This window comes from Podarcis tiliguerta, assembly GCF_965153285.1.
Source record: "Podarcis tiliguerta genome assembly, chromosome: 1".
In the NCBI taxonomy this organism is placed as follows: Eukaryota; Metazoa; Chordata; class Lepidosauria; order Squamata; family Lacertidae; genus Podarcis; species Podarcis tiliguerta.
In genome coordinates, this window is record NC_139534.1 from 47,569,704 (window position 1) to 47,595,547 (window position 25,844).

Sequence of the window (25,844 nt, forward strand, 5' to 3'; positions counted from 1 at the left end):
CCTTCATTTCCCCTTCTCTTTAAATCCTTGTGGACAATCCCCATCTTTGCCTTTCTTCTCTTGCAATTTCTTATACTCCACACCTTGTCTCAACTTTCCCTCCAAAAACCTGGATTGCATTCCTCTGTGTCCCATGCTCCACATTCAAGAGTTCTCCCATCTATTCTGGCATTTTTCTATATAAAATTAGCTTGTTGTATTATCTGGGTAGTCACACAGTGTGTGCATCTTCTCCCTAACATTTCCATCCGTCTGTATCTTGTGATTAACCTACGGCATGACAAAATGTGTAGAGTTGCAATGAGATTACGACGCTCTACACTACAGTTTTCCAATCTTTATAGCAGTCCTGCCAAACTTCGCTCTAGCCCTTTCACACTGACTCTGTGGTAAGTGGATTGCAAGGTAGAAAGCAGCAGCACAGTCTATGTTTCTTAAGGAATCAATACTCTCTGTGCTTCAATCTCACCCCCAGTGAGATTGAATTGGCAGGATTGGCTGAAGCACACTAACCCAGAATATTCTACCTGCTCAGCTCCAGAAAAGTAAATAAAGCTGAATTTAGACATTGGCTAGTGCTCTTTGTGCTTGCTAACTCTCTTACATCATGCAGTTTATTCTTTCATGGTTGCACCTTATTTGCCAAAGGCAACCTGTTAAGCCACTCACTGAAGGGGTGGGAAGCTGTTTTACTTGACTGGCAGCTAAGAACAAGAGTTTTGCCTTTCTCATAGCACAGAATGATGGTAGGAACCGGTTTGTTATTGGCATCTGAATCGCACTTGCAAATCGATGGAGGTGAGCAGACAAGCAACTCATAGCATTGCTGTCTTAATGCAGCCTTCAATCCCTGCTTCCTTTCCCCTTTACCCACCAGATGCAGACACAGACAAAGACACGTGAGGATCTGTACTCATGCAACCCTATATTAAGAACTTTTAAGAAAAAGAATTTGCACCTCCCATTTTCAGTTTGCAAAAGTGACTATCAGTCAGACTACAACTCTAACTTTAAAATATCTAATATACTATTTCATAAAATAGGGACCATTTAAACTGTAGCATCTGCCACTAGATAATTCTATAATGAACAACACACTACTGAAGTAGTGTTATCATGTATGAAGCTCCAAAGATGCAACTTGCATGAAACCACCTCTGACAACAGTGAAGCACTTTGCAACTTCAGATAAAAATGTTAATATCAGTACTTACCAATTCTTTTCTAAGCTGAATAAAAAACTGCTTGCACTTAAAAGAAATTTTAACAATCTTCAACCTAAGTGAAATAAAAAATCAAAATGCTGTAATATTTCTTTAAAATGCACAAAAGGGATCTACCAAAAGGGATCTGGACAGGTTATGACAAACATATTTGTTGCCCAATGCCACTACGATCCATGGGAGAGGATAAAGATCAGATCTGCTTATTATGAAGTTCCCCAAAACAGCCACCAGAAAGGCAAAACAATCAGAAAGTGATATTCCTTGAACATTAATGATCCCAATATATGATTGCTACAATTGATAAAGTGAATGAAGCGGAGGGAGGTTGAAACTCACTAGAGCCTGGTTGGGGAGGAATGGGTAATTAATCTCAGCAAATGGCCAAAGGATATTTCCCTTATCCTTTGTAAAACATAGCAACCTTAGCTTATGAGTATCTGTGTCATAAAAATCGAATAAAATGCTGCAAAACTAGCGCCTGTCTGGCTTTTATCAGAATGAGGGTGATTTCAGCCATGCAAGCAAGAGTAATATTCTTTCTCCTCCTGCACAAGATTTGCATATGATAAGATCACATACAAGAATCCTCGAGTATCAGAATGCAACTTCTGGAAGAGGTTCAAGGAACTGATTAAGCACTGCCAGTACTGAAATTGTGATGCACCTATACGACAATTGGCACTTACAGTTAGGCCACATACAGTTAGGAGAGTTGTCTGTAAGCAAGATGACAATATTGGTTGTTACTGCTGCGACATTACTTTTAACATATTTATTGTGCTGCTGCTGTCAAGGAAGGATAAGATACTGATGAGCATGGATGATGAAAGTGGTGTGGCTGCAATCAAGCAGGCATGATTATAGAATCAAGTTGTTCAATTAAAGCAAGTCCCTGTGTAGTATGCATTCCTTATTTTAAGCACATTTGCTGTGCTATTAATGAATGATGACACATCAAAGTATCAAATTATTGTTGGGATCCAGAGTTGTTCTTACTACATGTGTGGCCAACAAGACAGCTTAGATAGCATCACACCTATCCAAATATTGACTCCCTTGTAAGATTGTATCACTTCCCAGGGACATCAAATAAAATAAGTAGGCCAAACCAATCCACCCTGAAGGACTGTTCTAACCTCCCAAGGAGAAGCTATATTCCCACACTGTTCTGTGAATAACCAAGTTATGAAAATATTTAGTATGATTTGTTTCAATCACAGAATCAGCTGGAAGCGTTGGAACCATGCGGGACATCTTGTCCAACCCCCTGCAATGCAGGAATCTTTTGTCCAACATGGAGCTCAAACCCACAACTCTGGGATTAAGAGTCTCAGGTTCTACTAACTGAGCTATCCTCCACACTGCCTAGGGTTGCCATACATCCGGACATACCCAGAATACTGCTATCGCAAGCAGTGTTTGGGGTGGAAATAATCCAGACGCACAGCAATGCATGTCGGCAAAGTGGTTTAGGGCAATTTTACTTAAAAAGAAAGAAAGAAAGCTCAACAACTTTTGTCCAACCCTAACACTGCCCTGAAATATTATCTGACAGTTTAGGAGAAAACCTAAAGCACATGTTGGGGGGGGCGGGAAGGAGGAGAGAGAGGCACATTCTCTTATGCTTGCTGGAGATATCCCACAAAAATTCTAAGCTGAGGTGAAGCTGAGCATTTATTACTTTGAAACACATTTTTCTCTGGCTCCATCCTCTATTTGCTCTAGCTCCACTCACTGCCAGTAAGCAGCCCCCAATAATTACCCGTGTGAGAATGTGGTCCTCAATAGAAAAAAGGTTGCCCACCCCCATCCTAAATGCTGCTGCCTCTCTTTCCTTTCAAATCTTCCCCCCCAAATTCCCCTTTTCTGTGAACCTTTGGCTCAACAAACCCCTTAGGTCTTGATAACCAACTTAAGTATGCGCAACTGCTCTGACTGCATAGGTCTTCTCCTTATCAAATTCTAGATTGTAATCTCCTTCGTACCTGGGTTCTGCTTTTTGTCACACTGTAAAAGTATCAGTGCTGCTAAATAAACACTGTTCATGATAAACCTCACCCCATTCGAATGATTTCATCAGCAAAACATATGCAGTCTTAAATAGGATTCCATGCATGGGTGTAACTGTAACTTTGTATGCTAATGAGAACTTCAGACAAGTGCTTCCCAGCCTCTGTTGGTTGAGCAAGTAAGTTTCTGCAGGGAATACATGTTACTTTCCCCCTGTCTAATTAACTAAAAAAAATGAGTTTGTGGCATGTAAGTAAGAAAGCACCATAAAATTAGATACATCACTGTGGCTCACACACAAGACATTCTCAGTCTAATATTCAAATGCCATAGTTAAAATCAATTAAAGAAGACAAAGTTTTGCAAGATTCAGGGCTTTTGAAATGAGACTGCATGGTAAACAGTGTTCTTTCACCTGTGAAAGTTGGCCTCTGGAGTGGGATACATAAACGTAAGAATCAGACCCTGAACATTTACTGGTTCCTAATTCTTTTCTGTTCAGTAGTTAGGAGCCTGTTGTTTTATTATATTTTTATGGAACTTTAATGTACTTGATCTTACATTGTGACTGTCTTGATGCCGGTGTGAAAGACGGTATGTAGATTTTCAAATTAATACATACAGATCCACCTCAGCAGATGTTATCTGGGTTTCCTCAACATCAGAGGTACATCAGGTGACTCTTGGACAGAGAGCTGCTGATTTCCACCATTCAGGAGTGAATTTTGGGGGGGGAGCAGCAGGAAGGAGTGGTGGACCCTGCCCACATCTCTTTGGACCCAAGTATTTAATACAGTCTTTTTACTGTCATCCCTACATCCTATACAAAATACACTGAATAATAAATTGGATGAGAACTTGTCTATTCTAGACGGTGCATGTATAGTAAGGTATTCCTCTTTCACTCCTGCTATACTGCTATACTGAATCATAACTCTGGAAGTGTGATAAAAGATAGTCCAAAACATTATAGCTGAATAAAAATTAAGTGCACTAATTTTTCCATTACAATCATTACATTACAATTATGCGGCAAACTTTGTAGGGATATTTTCAAAAGCTAATTGCCACACAAGAGACACCACCGGACATATCAAAGGCTACATTTTAGAGTGACTAATTTAGAGTTGACTTACACTTAGCAATTTATGATGAAGTTATTCAGATTTAAGAAAGTGTGTGGCAAACAAAATGTTTCCCATAAACACATCCTTACCATGGAAAGGTGTTAATTCGTACCCTGTTCTTATAAATTAGTATGCCTCCCGACATTACTCCAATCATAATTTCATTGTTACTTTGATCCTATAAAAAAAGAACAGGGAAAAAATGAATGCTTATGTGTCTTATGTTCTCTCATATCGCCATCTTGCAGATCCTATTGCCCGAAAACATGCAAGATGAAGTTCTAGAATGTTTACAGGAAGGAAACATTGTTGCCTCAACAATCACTTCCTGTCTCTTTACTTTACTTCACCTTGCATCCTGATCCTTCCATCAACATCCTTGAGGCCCTCCCACAATCCCTCCTCAGTACAGAAACTCTACTATACAACAGAGCAACAAAGGGAGAGACTAGACAGACTAGAGCAATGGCTGGAATGGATGAGAAATAATTGTTAATTAAAAGGGGACTCTTCAGTGTAGCAGACACCCATGTGAAGATTTCTCATGACCCTATTTCAGTACCCCAACCTTGACGAGCAATCTTATGCAACAAAGCAACTTGAATTAAGAACCTCAGTACTCTGTGGGTGGTTGAGGAACAAGAACTAATGGCAACAGAGGCGTGGAGTCTCAGGGACAGAGAAAGAAGGGCTGAGTGAAATGAGACATGGGCTCTGCTGTGACAGGCTAGCTCCATGAGGCTTCCTCTCCCTTCAGCTGTCCCCTGCAGGCAGCCATCCATCAGACTGCCTCAGTGGGAGAGACAGGGAGCGGAAGGCTCATTCCATTCACTCTGCTGAGGTCCAGCAACATCAGGCACCTCCTGCACCTTAATTGTGCCAGCTGGTTAGTATAGGAAGAACTGTTTAGAAACTAGTGCCTAAATTTTGCTTTTGGTTTTCGTCTTCCTTCCATGTCCCTTTTCCCTATACAGATTGTACGCCCAGGGACTGACTTGTTTTGACTATATGTAAGCAGCTCTGAACAGCAGGGTACAAATGCTAGAAATACATTTTTTAAATTTAAAAAAAAAAACTTAGAAGGGAAGGGGAAATGGGTCCAATTAATTAGGGCTAAGATGGTTGGATGGTGCCTTGTACGCCACTTTCTGGCAGGTCTTGCAGCCAAGCTGGTGCCTTTTGTATTGCTCTGCTTTTCCTTTGGACTACATCAGCGAGGCCAAGAGTCTTGTCATCTGGGCAGCCCAGGACCTCCATACACACTGCCCAGGCTTGCATCCCAGAGAGCTCACTTCAGTGCTGCTAACACAGCAAAAAGAACATGGAAGGCAGCCTTTATGAGTTACTGGTCTCTGCAGCCATAGCAGGTGCTATGATGCTCCAGTGGTTTGACTTCACCCTGGGAGCCACACCCCATTGTCACTCAAGACATACAGATACCACCACCACCATCAACAACATTAAACAGAGAACTATATGTTATTTTCAAAGTAACTTTATGGAAATTTACTTTAGTTTTGTTGAATATTATGATACATTTTAAAAATTATTAATTTCTAAGAAGAGAACTATTGACCATTCAGACAATGCTATGTTTTGTTTTGGGTTTATTTCCATGATTAATACTAATCAATTGACACTTACCCTTGCATAGTGCAATTCAACTCCATAGAGTTCTAAGGTCCGGGCTGTGCTGAGATAACTAAATTCTGCTTCAGCAGGAGACAGACCTCTGTAATGACAAAATAAGAACATAAAATAGCTTAAAATATATTTAAGGTAACCTGAGGGTCCTTATTTAAAATCTTTTTTTACTGGAGCCCAAAGAGAAAGAGAGAGTTACATCAGCTTTAGGGCAATTAGCAGTTTAACTGCCCCTGCTTTCTTGCCTGGTTTTTCTCTCGCTAAAGAGGAACAGTCACACCATGCCTCCAAGAATAGTTATAATATTCAAAATACAATTATGATTGTAAAAGTGTATTTTCAGATGCATGTACTCTGAAAGCATGCATTCATTTTAAGTCTAAAACCTAAACAGTATTGGTGATCTTTCACCACTAGTTCTCTCTGTAGCAGTTACCTGATCTTAAATGAGTTATTTCTCCACAAAAGGATTGGATGAGACACACATGCAGTAACCTGGGGTTATAATGTAAGGAGCTACTTTTAATTAACACACACAGAAGCAGCTCAGGGTAGATTAAATTAGTTATGCAGTTCTTCGGACTGCAACCTTATTTTTTCTTTCTTTTATGCTTACATATGCTGCTGATGTAGTTTGGACACTTCTTTTTCAAACTCTTGAGGCTGGCCAGGGATAAAGGAATAGTCTGAGAGGTAGCCTGGGAAGTTCTCTGAAAGGTTGTAGTCTCCCAGTTCAGCTGAAAGTGAAGAGAAACCATTTAGCAACAACCCCATTTCAGCACCTTGCAATCCATGCAGTGTAAGAAAGGTTAAAAAAAAATTTAATCCACCAGCCTTTACTACACATGAAACAACTTCAGTCTAAAACTGTACAAAAGCACCTAATGTTGTTTGTATGAACTGAAAGCACTCTAGTTTCAAGATTCATATTTTCAATGTACATTTCAGAGGTAATATTATGGCTGCAATCCTATACTACCTTAGCTGGGAATAAGCCTCAATGAACTCAGTAGGGCTTACTTCTAAGTAGATATGCATAGAATTGTACTGTACATGGGTAAGATACAAACTGTTTTTATAAATTTATCGACTTTACACAGCACAGTCTATTCAAATACTTTTCCTGAAGGTTTAGTGTTTCTTAACACAAAAGAAAAATAACATCAGGAAAATTAGAAGCATAATATAAGAACATATTTTTTTTATATTTTACTTACACTGAACAGCATAGGAAGCCAAGAGTGCAGCAGTATTATAAGGGCAGGGCAATCTATGAGGGAAAATAACCAACACACTTAAATACAGTAATATTTACAGCCAATTAGTTTTACCCATTTATTTGAATTACATAACAAAAAAACACTGAAGCATCAAATAGACAAGATTTCCCTTTTAAAGCAGGCAAATATGTAATGACACAACTAAAAACACGCCAGCAACATATTTGCTTTAAAAAGGAAACCATGCTTCTAGATTAGTATCCAAAGAGATTTAAACATCTGGATACCAACCTAGAGGTATGTGATCACAAAAGCTTACATAAATGGCTGGCACTGTCAGCTTTGACTCCACTAATCACCTGTTTAAGATGGATGGGAGGCAGATCCAAATCTCATTTGGCATTGCATGCATAGTTCCTGATTCACTGATAAAATACTGCACGCACAACCCCTAGCACTGCAACCATATCTATAACACCTTTTTCTATAGGCTTTATTATAGGATTGCCAATTAGCATGGGATGCATGTGGGAAGTCAGCAGCCACATACATATTTTCATAACTTGATTGAGGCATTCGATCACACTATTTATCTCCACCCTCTCCCCGAATTACTAAATAATTTTGCATAACTGTCTGCAAGGGTTCCCAAGTCTTCATGGCAAGCAAATCTTACCTTCCAGTAAGAATGTCTTGTTTAATTTGCAAAAAATATTGGTACCTTAAAGAAAAAGTAAACACAGTACAACAGGTTGACAAAGTTACTATTGTTTTTTAATTAACAAAATTAAGATCACCTTTTGACTTCAGCATCTGCATTTCACCATATACCATTATTTCAGGCTAGCAAGACACAGAAATTAAACTGAGTTCAAAGTCATATAAACATAAGAAATCCAAATATTTTGGTGCTGCTGTAACACATGCAGTTTACATTAGAATTTATATAATCAATAAAAGGTTAGGATCCATTAATTGGACTCAGGTACATCTACATCATATTTTCATGCCTCAGTCGACAAATGTTGTTCTGTGTGGTATTTTGAAAGCCAAACTAATGGGATAGGACATATTTAAAAATTAATAGAAAACAATTTCTGATTGTTATCTCTCCCTCCCTATTGCAACATTTGTTGCAAGTTCCATTTTGCCATCTCTAACCCATGCCAAAAAATGTGATTAGCCACACTGGCATGCCTCCAACAATAATAATACCCATGAATACAATCTATTGAAATGTACCTCCAAGCAAATAGGCCTTGTGAGATGAGTGTGTATTAATTCTGGCCCTTCCATCTCAGATGTCTTACCTGAAGTGACGGTTTGAAATTGGTTTAGAATTCTAATCTACCTTTAAAGTATTTCTAGTCACCAATAAAATCTGAAAGGCATAAATTTCCAAGTAGCAAACATTCTGGTATGACACTGCAGTGTTTTTATCTTACGGGCCTTTACAGAGACTTCCTTCTACTTCCATAAGGGAAGCTGATCCTCTAAATCAAGGGTTGTGGAATGACACACTTTATTGCAATTACCCACAAACACAGCCATGTTATTTTATTTCTCTTTCTCTGTGAATTACTCTTAAGCGATGCATTTGTAATTTACTTTGTGCCCACCCCCTGCATAAACTTGTATGGATTAAGCATATCCTGGTTTCACACTTGGGATTCATAGGCATGGATCCAAAATGTTTCTTTCAGGAGTGCTTCTCAATAGTGAACAGGAGATGGCAGTAGATACATTAAGGCTGGATTTCAGGTCAGAAGTCCAAGGCTCACAGTCCAGGGGATCCCCAAGTGACCTTTTAAAAACATATTTTTTTAAAGTATAGGACAGCCAGGTGTGCTATGAAGTGAAACAAGCTCCAGCCATCTTTACATCCAGCCACAAGTGGGGTGAAAAGGCTTTCTCAATAAAGAAGGATGAAGAGCCTGAAGCAAGCCTTGCTTTTCAATGTGCCCTACTTTTCTTTTCTTAAATAATTTTTATTGGAATTTTATTTACAATGTGTCCTACTTTTCTTTGCCATTCAAACTTGCAAAGGATGATGCAAGTGGACTGAGCCTAGTAAGGCAGAGATCCTATGAGTAAGCGGTTCCCAGGCCACAGGAATTCTGTTCACCTGTTCTGAACAGACATGGACACTCTCGAGAGGAGCAGGTACTTAATCTGAGGGTATTCTTGGGGTATTATAACTCCACTTGACCTTGGTGGAATGAAGCACCCACCACCAACTTCAATTGGTTCAGCAACTACACCCTGCCCACTGAGGTCCATGCACTGCAATGTGCTTTAGGTGAGGCAACTTTAGGAAGTTGTAGCTAGTACACAGCACAGGAGCTAGCATGATGAGTGGGGTATCTAGCTATAGATCTATTATACCTGTGTTGAAAGAACTGGACTGGCTGCCCATTAGCTACCAAGGCACATTCTATGTTCTGTTAATATATAAAGCCCTGAACAACTTAGGAGCAAGGTATGTGGCAGACTGTCTTCCCCGCATAGATTAACCACCACCAAAGGAAACCCTGCACATTGCACCATGGCTAGTATCAACATGGTCTTTTCTGCAGTAGATGGGGAACCTTTGGTCTTCCATATGCTGTTGGACTGCAACTCCCATCAGTCTTGATCTTCGGTCATGCTGGTTAAGGCTGATGGAAGTTGTAGTTCAGCAACATCTGGAGGACCAAAGTGCGAGAACACCCTCCTCCGTGGAAGCCAAGGGGAGTCAACTGTGACACATTGTTTATGCCTATTAAATACATTTGCTTGTTTAGACATTTACTTATTTTTTACATTGCATTGCTCAGTGTTATGATTCTGGACTTCTATTGACACTATTACTTTCATTTTCATTTGTATTCTATTGATTTTTACGGTTTTTAGTTTTAAACCACTCAGGCGTATGCAGTCTAAAAAATATTAAACAAACCAATAACAAATGATCAAGTCATGCTGAAGACTTCAGGTTTTGCTATGAAGCACGGAAGTCTTCAGAACTTGATCCAAACCAGCCAAGGCTCTCTAGTGCTGCTAGTAACTCTTCCTGGGTCTCTTTTGGCCTCTGCCTCTAATTGTGGCACTCATCAGCCCCTTGCTCCTTATCTTTCTCCCACTGCTTCGTATTGCATGCACAACACTTTCTCCTCTGTCCTAGCCAGGCTGCGCTCTTCTTTTCTTCTTCCATCTGACATATGGATGAGGGTGGCTTGGTGGGCGTGCATGACAAATAGCTCAACTGGTAGTTAAAGAGCAGATTCTCAGAGCCAAAGCTCAGTCCAGGAGTATTAAGTTAGGAAGCCCTACCCTGGCACCCCTATTGATTCCTTTCAGGGTTTGGCAGATGGAACAATCCACCCCCTCTTTATTCTATCTCTATATGTCTGTGTGTCCACGCACACATGTGCTGAAAAGCAGAAAAGAGGGGAGCAGGAAATTTGCAAAGTAGTTTTTTCCAGTAGTTTTCTGGCAGAGGTGAATGGCAATGCAGCATTAGGCTGGCCAGATCAAAGTTTCCAGCAAGAGTTCTGAGTGATTTTCCAAGGGACAGAGATGACAATCCTGTCAAAGGCCTGATCTTGCCATGGAACTGTGAGAGGCAGCAGGCTATCAATAAGATCGTATCTATGTGCATTCTCTGTTGCTGCGGGGCCTGGTTTGCTCTTTGGCATTCTGATGAGTTTTGGGTGACAAACAAGTTTGACAATTACTAGAGCACAGGTTGCTGTGAGGACAAGCAAACATATACTAGAGTACGTAACGGTACCAGTTGTATGGCAATGAGGAAAGTGAAGAGAGCTTTCCCCCCCCTGCCTTCTTTCCAAGTAGCAATCCACCAGAGTTAAAGCATCTTAAAGCACTTGACAAAAGTGCCCTTTGAAGCAACTTCCACTCCATCCTTTAAAGAATGGAATGGATGCTGCTTCAAAGGGCACTTTGCAAATCTCCCCATGCTCCTCTTTTAAACCTCTGACATTGGGTTTGAAGGGGAAGCATGGGAAGACTTGCAAAGCGGCAGGAGGGATTTTGACAGGTGGGTGCCCCTATGTGGTGTGATTTCTAGCTACATTAAAATAGAACTCAAGCAACACATAAATCAGTCCTCCCAACTATTCTGCATTACTCAAACTCCCCAGGATGTAAATGAAAATAAACTGACAATTTTAAAAAAGTTATATCCAAATCCCCAACTTCTTGTTTCATGATGATGGAAGTTGAACTCTGGAAATTATATACCAATTTCATCAACTATATCAACATTGATTTGCAGAGTGATTTCTCTACTGCTAAAACCCAAACTGTATTATTCAATACCACTTCTCTATTTGCAGTGCTGTTATTTATAACTTAAAAATATTAGGGGTGCTTTTTAAAGTGTAGCATTACACTTTTGCAGGGACTTAATTTAGAGCTGCTCTGTATGTAGACTGTTTGGTTGTAGTCATAGGCTGAAAGACGCTGCTGCCTGGGAGATATTTTTGTGGGGCAAGGGGAGGATAGGGTCAGATGAAGTGAATGAAGCTCTGTGTGTGTTCAAATACAAAAGGAGCTTAATTAGTTGTTGCCTGAACTTCACTTACAACGTAGATTGCAAACCACTTCTGCATTGGAAAACCAATTGATTTTAAAGCAGCGTTCGCAAAACTGCTGCAACAGCCCTCTGAACTCTTCAGTGAACAAAGAGTTCAACAAAAATAACCTTTTGCCTACATTACTTAGTGTATGTTAAAAACAGATTAATTGAAATGTAAAAATATGGTTTTCATTAGCAAGGCACTTGAGTATAGTATTGAAGTATGCCTTTGGACACATATTTATCTACCCTAAAATAATTAACTTGCAATTTGAGGACAAAATCAGATGTAAGCCCATTTTTAATAAAGTGTAGGAATAGTGGGGGTTAACTTTTCATGCTAGGAGCATGGGAGGCAAAGAATAAAACCTGTAAAGCAAGAAAGCACCATAAGATAAAGTGGGGAAGAAGAAGATTTCACTACTTCCTTGCACTCTCCACCCTGCTTTATAAATGAATGGTTAAACCCATGTTTAACAAACATGCATACGTCTGGTTAGTCCCTTAAACAACAGCTTTCCCTAATATATAGATATTAAAGAGCACAAAGAGTTGGGAGGGATGAGTGGGTAAGGATCAGACTATATTCAACACAATGCAACTTAAAACACTGTGCCTTTTTGTCAAATTGTGCATGACTTGGGTTCAAGAGCATGTATAAGTTCTAAATCCAGATATAGGCATGAACTACACAACTGAATTGTTTTCAAGTATGTTCAGAATATACGCTACACAGAATACATGCTAATCAAGAATAATTTTCAGTTTTGGATAGGCTGGTAATAAAAAATCTCTAAGTTCCTCCGATGAAATCAAAATGTATACACATTATTGTATCAATTTCAGGCACTCCTATGCAATGAACATCAAAGTATCTTATTAAAATAAGAGAGAGACTGATACCGTGTGTATTCTTCTTGAAGCTTATTAGGATCGCTTACAAAAAATTTGACTCTGAAGTTCAAGCTGTGAGGAGATCCTCCTAAAATTAACCAAAATATCATATTAGATTTTTACAACTTTAATTTAGTAATTATTTATCATTATTTAATGAACATTTGCATTCAAAATAGATAAAAAATATTTTTGCTCACTCTTTAACTGCTTCCTGATTGGCTTGTTTGGATCCAGCCACCTCTGGGGGAATGAAAAGATTACTTCATTATGTGTTTTTCTAAAGTAACACAAAGCATTATTGCAACACGTCTCTTAACAAAACAAATGTACATATGTATGTTTTTACCATATGTCACAATTGCTAGATAAAAAACACACTTTTCCTTGATGACTAGTCAAAGGTGGGCTCTTTGGACCCTGTTCCAAGTCCTTAAATACATTTATAGACTTCTGCTTAGAGTACTACACATTTTCAGTACACCATATAGCTGTAACGATTGTCCTCTAATTCTTAAATAAATCATTTTAAGTGCCAATCTGTCACATTACTATAAAAATTAACAATTGAACTCAACACTAGAGGGAGCATAATGAGAAGCCTATAGGGTAAGATAATTCCAGATGTTGTAGCTAAGTTTAACACCTTGAATGAGATATCCCATTTATCCAATTATTATTCCAAGAACTGTTTTTCAATTCTGAAATGAAACTATCTCTCACCCACCCCCGTTTTTGGATTAATAAAGTTAAGTAGTTTTATTTGGAAGGGGCTTTGGTTAGAAGCATTCACATGTTAACAGAGCAAAACCGGGCAGTTTCCAGGGAAGCTTTCAATATATTTTGTCTCCAAGTATTAACATATATTGGCATATACAATTAAAGAAGGTGTCGATACTTTTTCTCAAAGATGTAGACTTCACAAACACTCACTAATTCCTGAGTGGAGAGCTAGCAGGGGTTTGGAAAATGAGCTAATATAAATGGTGTCAACAAGCATGAAAATAAAAATCAGTTGCCAGACTTCACCTATTAAAGATGTGCAGGCTGATATTAGAAAGAACAAAAGGCCACATGCATCCTGTTTAAAATAGCCATATTTTCTTTAGGAAACTAAGCTTGCCCAATTCTGCCTCTCTGAAACAGCCAGCATGAACACTGAGCCAAGGGGTGTGTTACCAACCATATGTGCAACATTCAAGAATTGCTTTCTAGGCCACTGATTTCTAGGCTCTGCAAGCTGGAAAAGATGCTTTATCATCACAAAGGATCTGTCAGCTAAGCTAGTGCACAATCAGTATGACTCTATTCTTATAAGAACCAGTAAACAAAAGGACCACGTTGTTCTAACATGTCACCTGATGGTGCAACAGGAAAGAATGTATGATGTACTGTGAGTGTTCTTACAATCTGTGAGAATTTGAAGTAAATGCTACAACACAGTAAAAATATTACAACAGTAAAAAAGCTTTATGTTGTGGAAATGAACAGGAATAGAAACGTGGACATGCCAACAATAATAAAGAAAACTGTTCCTGTTGAAAACCCTGCCTTATGTGGCATAATAATAACCAAGACTAAAACAAGATCAAAGAAAGCTGGTTCCTACCAAATGCAATGCCAGCTTGCTGACAAGAATCAAACTAAGGGCAAGAAGCAGGGATGTAGTCTTTGCCACGGAAAAAAATTCCACTTAACACACAGAGATTGCTGATATTCTCAGCTCACTCACTCTCTGTTTGAAAAAAAGCTTGCCTAACAATATGGGTGGAATAAATAGGATCGAAAATATGCATACTGCACCCACAACTAAGTGTTTAGTTGTTCAGCTTATGCCTTCTGAAGGATGTCCAGCAGCCTGGATGCAACAGAAATCAGGAATATGACTTTCCCACAATGCAGGCATTAGCATCTGGTGTTCTTGGGCAGCTGCCAGGGTCCCAGGATGTCTGGTACTGCTTAAAGCCGCCACATCCAAGTAAGTCAAGCAAGGACCATCAACTGTAGAACGGGCACACCAGAATACTCTTTGTCTAGGGCCCCTCAAATCTAGGATCAGCCCTGTTTTTCTATTCCCCTCAACACTACCAATTCCCAACTAAACCCTTTCTGAATTCAGTTGGCATTAACCTGTCTGGAACACTATATAGCTGCCACCTGAATGCTGGCAATATCAGAGGACAATGAATGACCTGTTTCTATGGACTGTTATTTATCAGGTGCTGATGCATGGATCTCAATTTCACTGAAATGCAACATTTTACTTAAGTTGTCTTGGTATACAATTATTATTTTCTTCAATGCAGTGAATAAATGAAGCCTACTTCTTTCACCATTCTCCTTGTAAGAAAAAAGGGCTTCACATAAGCTTATTTTAACATCTATTTTTTTCCTTCTATCTAAAATGCTTTGTTTTAACTCTAGAAATTCCATGACACACATTGCCTTAACTTTAGCATGGTTCTCCAAACTTCAAATCAGTTAAAGAGAAAAAAATATATTCAAAACCAGGAAAATACAGCACACTTGCATAATTAGCATTCATTTACAAAATACTATCACCAAGTTTTCTTGCAACAGTAAACAATCAACCTTACTAAGACAACTGAAGAAGGGTAAATCTGCTTTGAGATCTACCAGTTTTAATCAGCCTTGAATTTTAAATTATGATTTTTATTAAATTTTCTGTTTTTCAATTTCAGATAAACATTTTGCATATTTAAATTATCAGTGACTTCCTTTCTTCTCTTTCTCTGGTTCATTTTACTTATTTTATATCCCTGCATATTTTACAAAAACTATACCAATCAGTTTTCCATTATTACATTTATCAAAACATATTTACACTGTTGAATTTATCTCAATGCTGCAAGTCTGCAAGTTGTGCATATTCTGCAGGTTGATAGCCTTGGGTTGGTTTTTTTTAAAGGGTCCCTCTGATGTGGTCATTGAACCCTGGACATTCTGTATGATACTATGAGCATATATCATCTTATATCACTAATCACTTTGCAAGTGATTAAATGAGATCTTGCATAAGCTTTATTAACGATTATAAATAGCTGGAACAAAACCAGACATTCAAAGTTCCCATTACAACCACTCTATTATAGCAAAATATTAACTATCTGAAGTATTGTCAAAGAACATATAAAACCATTCTAGAGCACCAGGAGACTAAAACCTAATTTAATGCCCGCCTTCAGATGATAAGTTAATAACATTCCCTAGCTACTAAACTACAATTAGTATTAGCATTACAATGGATTGTGATATCTGCAGAATATCTGGTACAGAACCAGGTAATGACTTGTATTTATACCCTAAGATCCAAACTTCTGCTGGTAAATATGATTGCTTTGCATGTCAGGAACTAGTCACAAATAAAGGTGACAGAAATAAAACCAAGTTAGGCATACTGAATGATTGTACTGATCATTTTCTCTCCAGTCTATCCTTTCTAGAGTATGTAAGCAAATCTGCAACTTGTCATGTATTAATCAAAAGTTAGGGGTGGGAAGGAAAGACTATGGTTACAAGTGAATAAGTAGTAAGTGAAATGAATAGATTCTCTTCATCTTTTTCTGTAGCAGAGGTGTCAACATTTTGGGTGAGATCCAATGTCATGACAATGAATGTGATGGGGCTTCCTCTTCTGTACCATGCAGCCCCCATGACTCTTCCAATCCACAACAGAGAATTTTTCAACCCCATAAATTGGGGGGGGGGGGTCATGGGGGGCTGTAAGGGAGAAGGAAAGGTAAGTTCCATTTGCAGAATCAAAACTCTGTTGCTCAAGTGGGATGCCACACCTAGTTATCCCTTGTAAGGTCGAAGAGACTTTATCAGGTTTTTCAGGCTCTTCAAAAAATTACTGAATCATTTTTAAGTAAGTAAGTGCTTAGTTCTGCAACAGAGCTCTCCTACAAATGACTCTGCAACATCAGCCTCTGCCTCACCAACTAAACTTAGTGCAAGTGTCTAGAAGTGTAGAACTTGCAATCTCAAACTTTGAGAACAACAAAGAGGAATTTGTTTAGAAAACAGACACAGCTTACCGGGTTATCAGTAGAATCATCAGCCAACTGTAAACCAAAATAGTCTCTTTCAGTCAGATCAAGATGCTTGAAAACTATATTCAGCAGAACTTGTCCCTGATCATGTTTCTGTAGGAAGAAAATAGCAAATGAAAATGTTTTCAATATGATTCAACCACCACCAAAGCAGGTTACTTTGTCTCTAATCACTACTCATCCTGGAAAAATTGAGACAGAAAGTGGGTTCCTGAGAAAACCTTAAGACTTTTAAATCGGAAAGTTTTATTGTCTTTAACCTGAAAATCTGCATTTCAACTTTGACTTCTTCCCACTTTCAAGCCAGTATGCTTGAGTAGTTGAGAAAGTTAGACTAGGACCTGAAAGATCAGAGTTCAAATCCCTGCCAGCCATGATGCTCACTGGATAACCTTGTGTCAGTCATTCTTTCTGCTTAACAAGACTGTTGCAAGAACAAGATGTGTGTGTGTGCGTGTGTGTGTACCACACTGAGATCATTGTGGGAAAGGTGGGATATGAATGATGATAGTAATAATATCATCATTAATAATTAAATTCAGTTTATATCCCGCCCTTCCTCCCAAATAACCCATACAACAATTTCCTGTTGTTTAAGCTAAAACAAACCTTACCAGACTTCTACTCTGGTCCTTTGGAAGGTTTTATGATGTAAACAAGAGACCAGTTCCACTTTTCAACTGCATTATCTCTTGGTTTATATTTTTGGACTACAATTTAGGAAGAGTGGCTTGGATATTCATTTTGAAAACTCACATTTATAGAAACCAAAGCAGATATATGACTATATATATATGCCAGTTATGCATTTTTAAACCTAGCGTGAATCTTTCAGATCTTTGAGTTCTGAAAACACATTATGCTTCCATAGCACAGGCTTTACCTTGTCTTTTGTGGCTATAAAGCCAGTGAAGCAAGGAGCTGAGACTTTCAAAGTGATGCCAATTCTGAAAACAGTTCCCTGAAATTTTATCAGTCACTGCATCTGAAAAGAACCTCTTAATTTACTTAAAGCTAAAGGACCAGATTGACATACAATTTCTCTTGTCAGCTACTCATGGCCCAAGAATACAAACTGTCTGATAAAAACAAAAGAGCACGCATATTTCAAAATATTTATTTTAAACATGTCTTCATTTGCAAAGTATAACTGAATGTGACAGCCAGGTTTGGCTTGCTCAAAAGATGACATGTTCCTATATGTCTCAAATTTAGATGACTTGTCTACTGCCACCATATTACAATGCAGCCTTGTGGCCATAAAAATGCTAAGCAAGTCTGCCCCTGCCTAAAATACTTTAGTCATGTTTCTACCTCCAAAACCACATAGGTTTGCTTCCTAACCACTCCTTTGTTTCTTTCACGCATTCCAGACTATGTGCTTCCTTTCACGCTACCTTGCATGCTTTGGCCTGTTGGCCAAGTTACTTATGCAGAACTTCCTTTCTGTGCACAATAAATGCCGAGGACCAAAAAAGTTGAGAAACATTTGACACGGAAAAGCTATTTCACAATACATTTTCCCTTTGTAAATTTTAGGGGTCTGAACTAGTCCTAAGTAGCCTTTTGGCATTTTGTTTTTCCACAAATCTCTGTGTTAATGCATTTCTATAGCTTGCTCATTACAAAAAGATGCATTATTTGGACACGTGTTTTGATAATTTTAACTGTAAAACCCATCATTGGTCTAAATCAGTCATAAGCTGCCTCCATTTGGCAAAGATCAAGGTCATCTCTGTAGGTTTATTACTGACAGACCGGTTAAATTATTGGCTACTGCTGACATACTCATAAAGCTCAAACTTATTTGCAAAGCAGCCTTAAAATATACGTGCATCCAACACTCAGTGGGCAGGGAGAATAGTACCTCCATTTGATTTTTAACACAAGGAGCATTAATAAAAATGTTAAATATGGAGTTATTTGTAGTTATATGCTTTTGTTTTGAATACATGCAATAAGGTTACAATAATCAGAATAAACCATTATGGCAGCAATCATATGTGCACTTCCCTGAGAGTAAGTCCTGTTGAACACTGTGGGACTTCTGAGAAAATCTGCATAGAACTGTACTGCAAATGTCTTTTGTAAAAGATGCTTTGGGACAATGTCCTAAGGAGTGCATTTTAACAGACCTCTGGCTTTTAACACTTGAGATTAATTAAGACCCACCTTATTTCTGTAACTGTAAGTTGCTTTAAACTCTTTTTAATAATAAATAATAATTTCTAAATTGTACAAATGCACTAATATAAAACATGTATAACATTCAAATTTATTCTTATTCTAGCTTAATATCAACCTTTATTTGAGTCTCATCATATTTATTTAAGTAAGGAATCATTTTCAGGGTATAACAAGAGGAAAAACATTTTTAGCTATATTATTTGTTGCAAAGGTTCCTACTAAAATAGTGTGTTCTGCAAAGTCTTTAAAACACTATATACATGTATGTGCCTAGTGCCAGCACTCATGCAAGGTGAATTTCCCATATCCTCCTCAGGCCATTCCCTGCTGAGAGGCCTCTTCAAAAAAACAAAAACAGGAGGCCCTTAGGAAAGGACTCTGAATTAATGACCATGTTAATGTAAGTAAATGGATGGCTAATGTATACTATTGATTAACTAAATATGCAAAATCAAAAGCATGTTTTCTAAAGCTTAGGACTCTACTATGAGGCAATTCTAAATGAGATACAACATGTTTCCTAAAATATTATACTTACGTTAACTCTAAAAGCTTGTACAGTATTGTCCAGAAGAAGAATATTGCAGACCACCTCTGTATGCTGTCTGTCTCGTGCCAGCTCAGATGCTCGTACATTGTAGGTTCTGCCAGCAGGCAATCGGAAACGTGCGGTCATTACTGTCCACACAACGTCTTAAGGGAGGAACAAAGATCATTAACACTTTAACCTTGATAATTCAGAAGTTGGGTTTAATAATAAAAGCTAATCCCAATTATTATATCAAATATATTCTACTTAGTTTTACAGAATACATGTATTTTTCCTTTCAAGCTGAAACTAGCAAATTTCTGCCATCCTTGAGCGCCAACTTTAACTTGACCCTTTCTTATTTAGGAAAGAACATTACAATATTATCTCATAGCCACCCATAATTATATATTCTAAGATAGATTTTTTTTAAGTCTAGAAAGTCTGCGTTGTAAAATAGATTCAAACGTTCTGGAGGAAAATGCAGGCAAGAGCAAATAAAGCACAGATCACGGGGCAATCTCTGTAAAATCCTTAGTTGTTTTTGAATGTGTGCCTGAGGGGCCAACTTCATGTATGTAGTGTAAAATCCAAGTACTGCTTCCATATGGTGATGGATCCATACTGTTGTTTTAAGCAAATCTCCCACCACCCATCTACTATGAAAAAATCATGGCAGTAGTGCACCTTTGAAAAAGCTGCTAGCAATGCCATGGAGGTTTTATGAAATGTGTTACGACAACCATACACAGCCATATGACAAGAGGTTCTGATGGCAATCATCTCACTCTAATCCGTATGTGCTCCTAAAATGTAAATTATCCTTTTAAATTTATTATATATTATGCACCATAATGGAAATGAGAATGAAGTTGTGTCCTAAACAGAATGAAAGCCACACCACACTTCCTGATTTCCCCCATTAGTTCACAGCAGAAAATTAATGTTTAAAGCAATTCTAAGTACCACCTCTCTCCTTTATTTAAGTTATAGCTTTGACATCTAATTCTGAAAGGTGGAATTTTAAGTAGTCACCTTTCTAGAGACCAGGTTTTCAAGTACTATGTCCAATATATATTTTGCAAACTTACTGGGCTCATTTCTTTAAACAACTGCTTTATAAAGGTTTATGAATAGTGTAGAAGACAGAAAACAAACTTAACATAATGAACATGGAAAGCTAACTCCTTTTAGTGCATGTAACATGAAACACAATCCAAGTACCCAAATGTAGAGTTTTACAGTGTTGCAACAGTAAACGTCACTGAGTTTAAAAAAAAGCTCTCACAAATGCAGGTTATAAAGTTATAATGCAAACAGTATAAATATAAATGTAAGCAAAGCTTGTCATGCCAAACTACAGATTAATCTTCAGAGTTAAACAAAAGATAAAAGTCAATAGAGTAGATCAAAGGTTCTGCACTGGCTAAGTACATTTTTTGCTTTGCTGAAAGAACTCTTACTAGAGAAGAACCAGAATTGCCCCAGGAAGTTAAATAGAGATGAAGTTAAAGAACGTCTGTAGAAGCAAAAATGGGTTTTATGCCCTGCTAGTTATAAACTGAGAATAAGGACAAGAGTACCACAGCACTAGTTCAATAAGCACAAGGAGTCTTCAAACTTTTGTTGCTGAAAGAGCAGCCCCCCCCCCCCGTCATAAGGGAACCATTTCTGAAAACCAAGAAAATTTGTGATGTGGCATGTGGATCTGTTGTTCAAAGAAGATAAAGAGATACACTGCAGGTACCAAAAGTACCGTATTTTTCGCTCTATAAGATGCACCAGACCACAAGACACGCCTAGTTTTTGGAGGAGGAAAACAAGGAAAAAAATATTCTGAATCTCAGAAGCCAGAACAGCAAGAGGCATCGCTACGCAGTGAAAGCAGCAATCCCTCTTGCTGTTCTGGCTTCTGGGATAGCTGCGCAGCCTGCATTCGCTCCATAAGACGCACACGCATTTCCCCTTACTTTTTAGGAGGGAAAAAGTGAATCTTACAGAGCAAAAAATACGGTAGTTTTTTAGACCTATGCTTAAACTTAGATTAGCAAAGAGTAAAACATTTTTTAAAATTTCTATGTAGCCTTGACATATTAATTAATTCCAAAAGGATTTGTTTAAAGCTATCCCTCCATTATAATTTCAGAAATACAATAGCTTCCTCCCTAGTTCCTAAAAGTTCAGTTCTAACATGCTAAATTCAGCTCAAAACTACATAAATTAACTCATACTTACATTTTAAAATTAAGCTTTTTTAAGAACACACACACTCTCACACAAACACACATCTGTGAAGAAGCACCACTACTTGTTCTTAAATGAAAGTCAACACTCCGTAAGTTTACACTGATGCTTGTTGGCAGGGAACCACAAAGCTCAGGAAAGAGCCCCTTGGAAATTCAACAGAATTATTTTCCCTTCATGGACCTGCAAGAGAGCAGTTTAAAGGCAAAGAGCTGATTCTTTTTCCAGATCACAACACCCGAGTGATCACAAAGCCAGCAGGGGCAAAGTTTACTAGCTGGAGCTAGAACGCTCTGCACAAGCAATTTCTACCTGCCTGGAGTATGTATACAGTACAGAAAAGTAATAGGGGATTCTACTACATAATGCTATATGCAGCAGACAGTTGTGCCTTCAGTCCCTCCTATATTTAATTTTGTACTTAAGAAAATGCTCATTCTACTCAGTTTGCAATTGATTGATTTAATAGTTGTGTTTATTTATTATTTTAATGTAATTTTTATGTTGTAGACTGCCCAGAGACAGTATATAAATGATGCGTGTGCGTGTATGTATATGAAAGCTAGCGTCCTAAGTGTATACAGTGGTAACTCGGGTTATATACGCTTCAGGTTACATATGCTTCAGGTTACAGACTCCACTACCCAGAAATATTACCTCAGGTTAAGAACTTTGCTTCAGGATGAGAACAGAAATTGCAAAGCAGCGGCGCGGCGGCAGCGGGAGGCCCCATTAGCTAAAGTGGTGCTTCAGGTTAAGAACAGTTTCAGGTTAGGAACGGACCTCTGGAACAAATTAAGTACTTAACCCGAGGTACCACAGTAGATACAAGCAATGACCATCATGAACCTCGACCTGTGTGACACTCATTTGAATGTGTAGTGTCCAACTGTACTATAACTTGTTATTGTTTACAGGGTTCAAGGTTATGCAGCACACAGGCTGTAGATCTGGATATACTGTGTCAAGATTCCATGAAGTATATTGTCAAAATAAATGCAACCAAGTAACAACTACTATCTAATATAGTGCAGTGAGTCTAGGCTTAAAAAAATAAGCCACATGAACAAATGTTTGAATGAAATTCTCTGTACTGATGGTGCAACAGTCTTAAGCTGGGGCACATGTATCTTGCAACGTGCTGCCAAAAGACCCATTTGGAGCTGCCAAAAGGCCCATTTGATTTGGAAGTCAGCATAATCCTAGTTGCTGCATTTTAGCTGCTGAGATCAGATCTCAGGGCAGTGGAAGCCGAGAGGGAGACACACTAGGAAGGTTATGAGTCACTGGTGTGCTTTCTAGGGATGCTGAAAAAAAGAGACTATGATGCACAAGAAATCTGTCTCTGTTGGGAATGAGCCAGCAAGCATCTTTTTTAATTTTTAATTTGCTGCTGTGTTTGTTTTGGTGCTTCATTATCTATAACTTGGTTTATTCTACATTTTCCCTCATCCTATTTTCTCGGTATATTTTGGATCCATTATTGATGATGAAGTCAGCTATCTATGGAAGTTATTGTCAGCTCACTTTGCTTGCAGGAGTCTCCATGTGTACCATAAATGGCTGCTGTACATAATTTTTTATTTTTTATTGTAATTTTTAGAAACCACACAACAGGTAGTCAAACAGATTGTGCTAAAGGCAGCACCAAGCTCCTGCTATTCATACTTTTAATTCAATGTTTCCAAAGTTGTAGTGTAGAACTCAGTCTATCTACACTTGATCCATGTGGTCCATACACCCAGACCTTGTCGCTATGTAAACTGTTTACTGCATTATTTCTTATGAAGAGGTTCACGCTTTCCCCTCATGTATGCTGCAGCATATTTATCCTTCAGAAATATAAAATACAAGCAGACAGGTTTGCATGTACAAGCAGAAGTATTGTGAATAAATTAAAATGTAGATGACGGATCACCATGTTCAAGTCCTTTGGTACCGAAGCACTATCTTTCTGCTTCTGCATACAAGGTTAGTCTTTTAGAATTACTCATTAAGAAAGTTTGTTTTGACTTTCTTTGGCTGCCAAGTTTACACGCCCTAAAGTACCCAAGGACTTCACATTGGGATTTCAAGGTTATTTCACAGCAAACTTAGTTTAACAGCTATTTCAATACTTCTTATATAAGTCACTGCTCTCATGGCACCGTTTGGAATAAGTAAGACAGAAAATGATGAGGCAGAGGTATCATCATTTTATTAATTTTCAATTATGAATATATTGTGAACAACAACAGAGAAGTGCATCATCTGTGATACCTATCACAGCAGAAACCCCCAAAAGCTAAGTTCTGTGGCATTAGCACATCAGATAATGCTACAGAAAACAAGATGTCATTCATCCCCAAATAAGTATAAGCTGCTGGCACACTGTACTGTTACTATGAGCTATTTGCAGAATATTGTATAGTACCTTACATACTTCCTAACAGAGAAGCATTTATAGTTGGAAAATTCTCACCTTTGTATGTGCTCACCCTTTGTATGTTCACTAGTGGTTTACACTGGAGTCAGGAAAATGTGGAATTTCAAGGGAAAAGGGTATCACCTCAAGGGGTTTTTGGCTAGTCTGAGGTGAAGTGGGAGCTATACAAGGTGGTACAAACTGAAGCAAGGACCATGGTGCTTTGGTGACCCAAACATAAGAACAAAACACTACAGACAAGCTTCTGCTGAAAGAAAATAAATGTCTCTAACCTTAACACAATGATAGGGATGAATGTTGGAGGAAGGGAGAATAAACACTAGAGCTCTGTTGTGACCAACAGGTCAGGCTTCTAATAAGAGGGAATGATTTCACCCAGAAAGCGATTCTCTTTGAGCTCCCCCAATAAAATCTAGAACTACATTCCTTGAACCTATTTGCTAAAAATTTGGCAGGTTTCTTACACAGGAAAACCCCTCCAGTCTGCAATTTTCAGACCAATGTCCACAGAACAGTAATCAAGATAAGATGGGGGGGGGAGCCTTCCTAAAATTTTAATGGCTGCCCCTCCAGGAAACCACTGCCATTATCCTTCTGAAATCAATCCAGAGGATTCATGCCCTCAGAAGGCTGGTCTTGCCTGAAAATGTCATTCAATTCTACCCCAAAATAAAGTTAGAAATTTCCTTTTTTAAAAAGTTAAAACTTTAAACTTTGCCCAGCACAAAAGGCCCTGAACATATTTGTTTATAATTTGCCAAGCCTTATTCACTCCAGAGGGGCTGGTTTATCTATTCCTGTCTGAAGAAAAAAAGCTATGGCCATAAAGGAAGGAAGGAAGGAAAGAAGGACTACATGAGGGACACACAACATGAGGACACGAAATTTCATATCCCATAAAAGTGCAGGTAGATAAATAGGTACCGCTCCGGCAGGAAGGTAAAAGGTGTTTCCGTGCGCTGCTCTGGTTCGCCAGAAGCGGCTTAGTCATGCTGGTCACATGACCCGGAAGCTGTACGCCGGCTCCCTTGGCCAATAAAGCGAGATGAGCGCCGCAACCCCAGAGTTGGCCACGACTGGACCTAATGGTCAGGGGTCCCTTTACCTTTTAATATGCAAATGTATGTAATAAGAAAACTAAAATAATAAGCAGAATAAAGTCACCATTTGCCTTGAGGTTATGGAACATGATGTTTAACAGAAATATATTTGAATGCCTGCCTTTCCAAAAGTATAGCTATATTACATGAGAGGATGACATATAACAATGAAGAAATTTCTATTCATGCAACTCTAAATGAAGATCATTTACTGTATTTTTGCTTAACACTTTCAAAATTCACCTTAAAAAGACAAGCAGGCCTGTTGTGTTTAAAAATCTATTAATTTAGTATTAATCACAGAGTTATTACATACTTAATAAAATCCAGATTTTCAAGATTCTGAAGACTGCCAACATGTGGCAAGGCACAGAAGTAATGCAACATGGCTCAAGGTTTCTCCTGAGGAGTAAAACTCAAGGCTAAAATGTGTGTGATGCTGATCTAAGCTGCCATGCATGCAGCCAAGGGTCAGACTATTATTAAACTACTCTGTAAACATGGCTCTATAGCTATTTATATTTGCCAGCTTTGTATATGCTTTAAGATAACATTAATTTTGTCAACTGTAACCTGTAAATCAAAT

General features: G+C 38.3%; 1 protein-coding gene across 3 annotated transcripts in view; it reads right to left on the minus strand.

The window, feature by feature from the left end:
• Positions 1 to 25,844, minus strand: part of PTPN4 (protein tyrosine phosphatase non-receptor type 4) — a 78,771-nt gene that overhangs the window by 33,799 nt on the left and 19,128 nt on the right. For all 3 annotated transcript variants that reach the window (XM_083430498.1, XM_083430499.1, XM_083430500.1), the window contains exons 2-11: positions 19,499 to 19,653; positions 16,759 to 16,866; positions 12,901 to 12,943; positions 12,710 to 12,788; positions 7,904 to 7,948; positions 7,225 to 7,277; positions 6,624 to 6,744; positions 6,008 to 6,095; positions 4,453 to 4,541; positions 1,215 to 1,278 (exon numbers count right to left, since the gene is read on the minus strand). In XM_083430498.1, coding sequence (XP_083286624.1) covers positions 1,215 to 1,278; positions 4,453 to 4,541; positions 6,008 to 6,095; positions 6,624 to 6,744; positions 7,225 to 7,277; positions 7,904 to 7,948; positions 12,710 to 12,788; positions 12,901 to 12,943; positions 16,759 to 16,866; positions 19,499 to 19,636 — 828 coding nt within the window. In that variant the 5' untranslated portion in view covers positions 19,637 to 19,653. The remainder of the gene's footprint in view (positions 1 to 1,214; positions 1,279 to 4,452; positions 4,542 to 6,007; positions 6,096 to 6,623; positions 6,745 to 7,224; positions 7,278 to 7,903; positions 7,949 to 12,709; positions 12,789 to 12,900; positions 12,944 to 16,758; positions 16,867 to 19,498; positions 19,654 to 25,844) is intronic.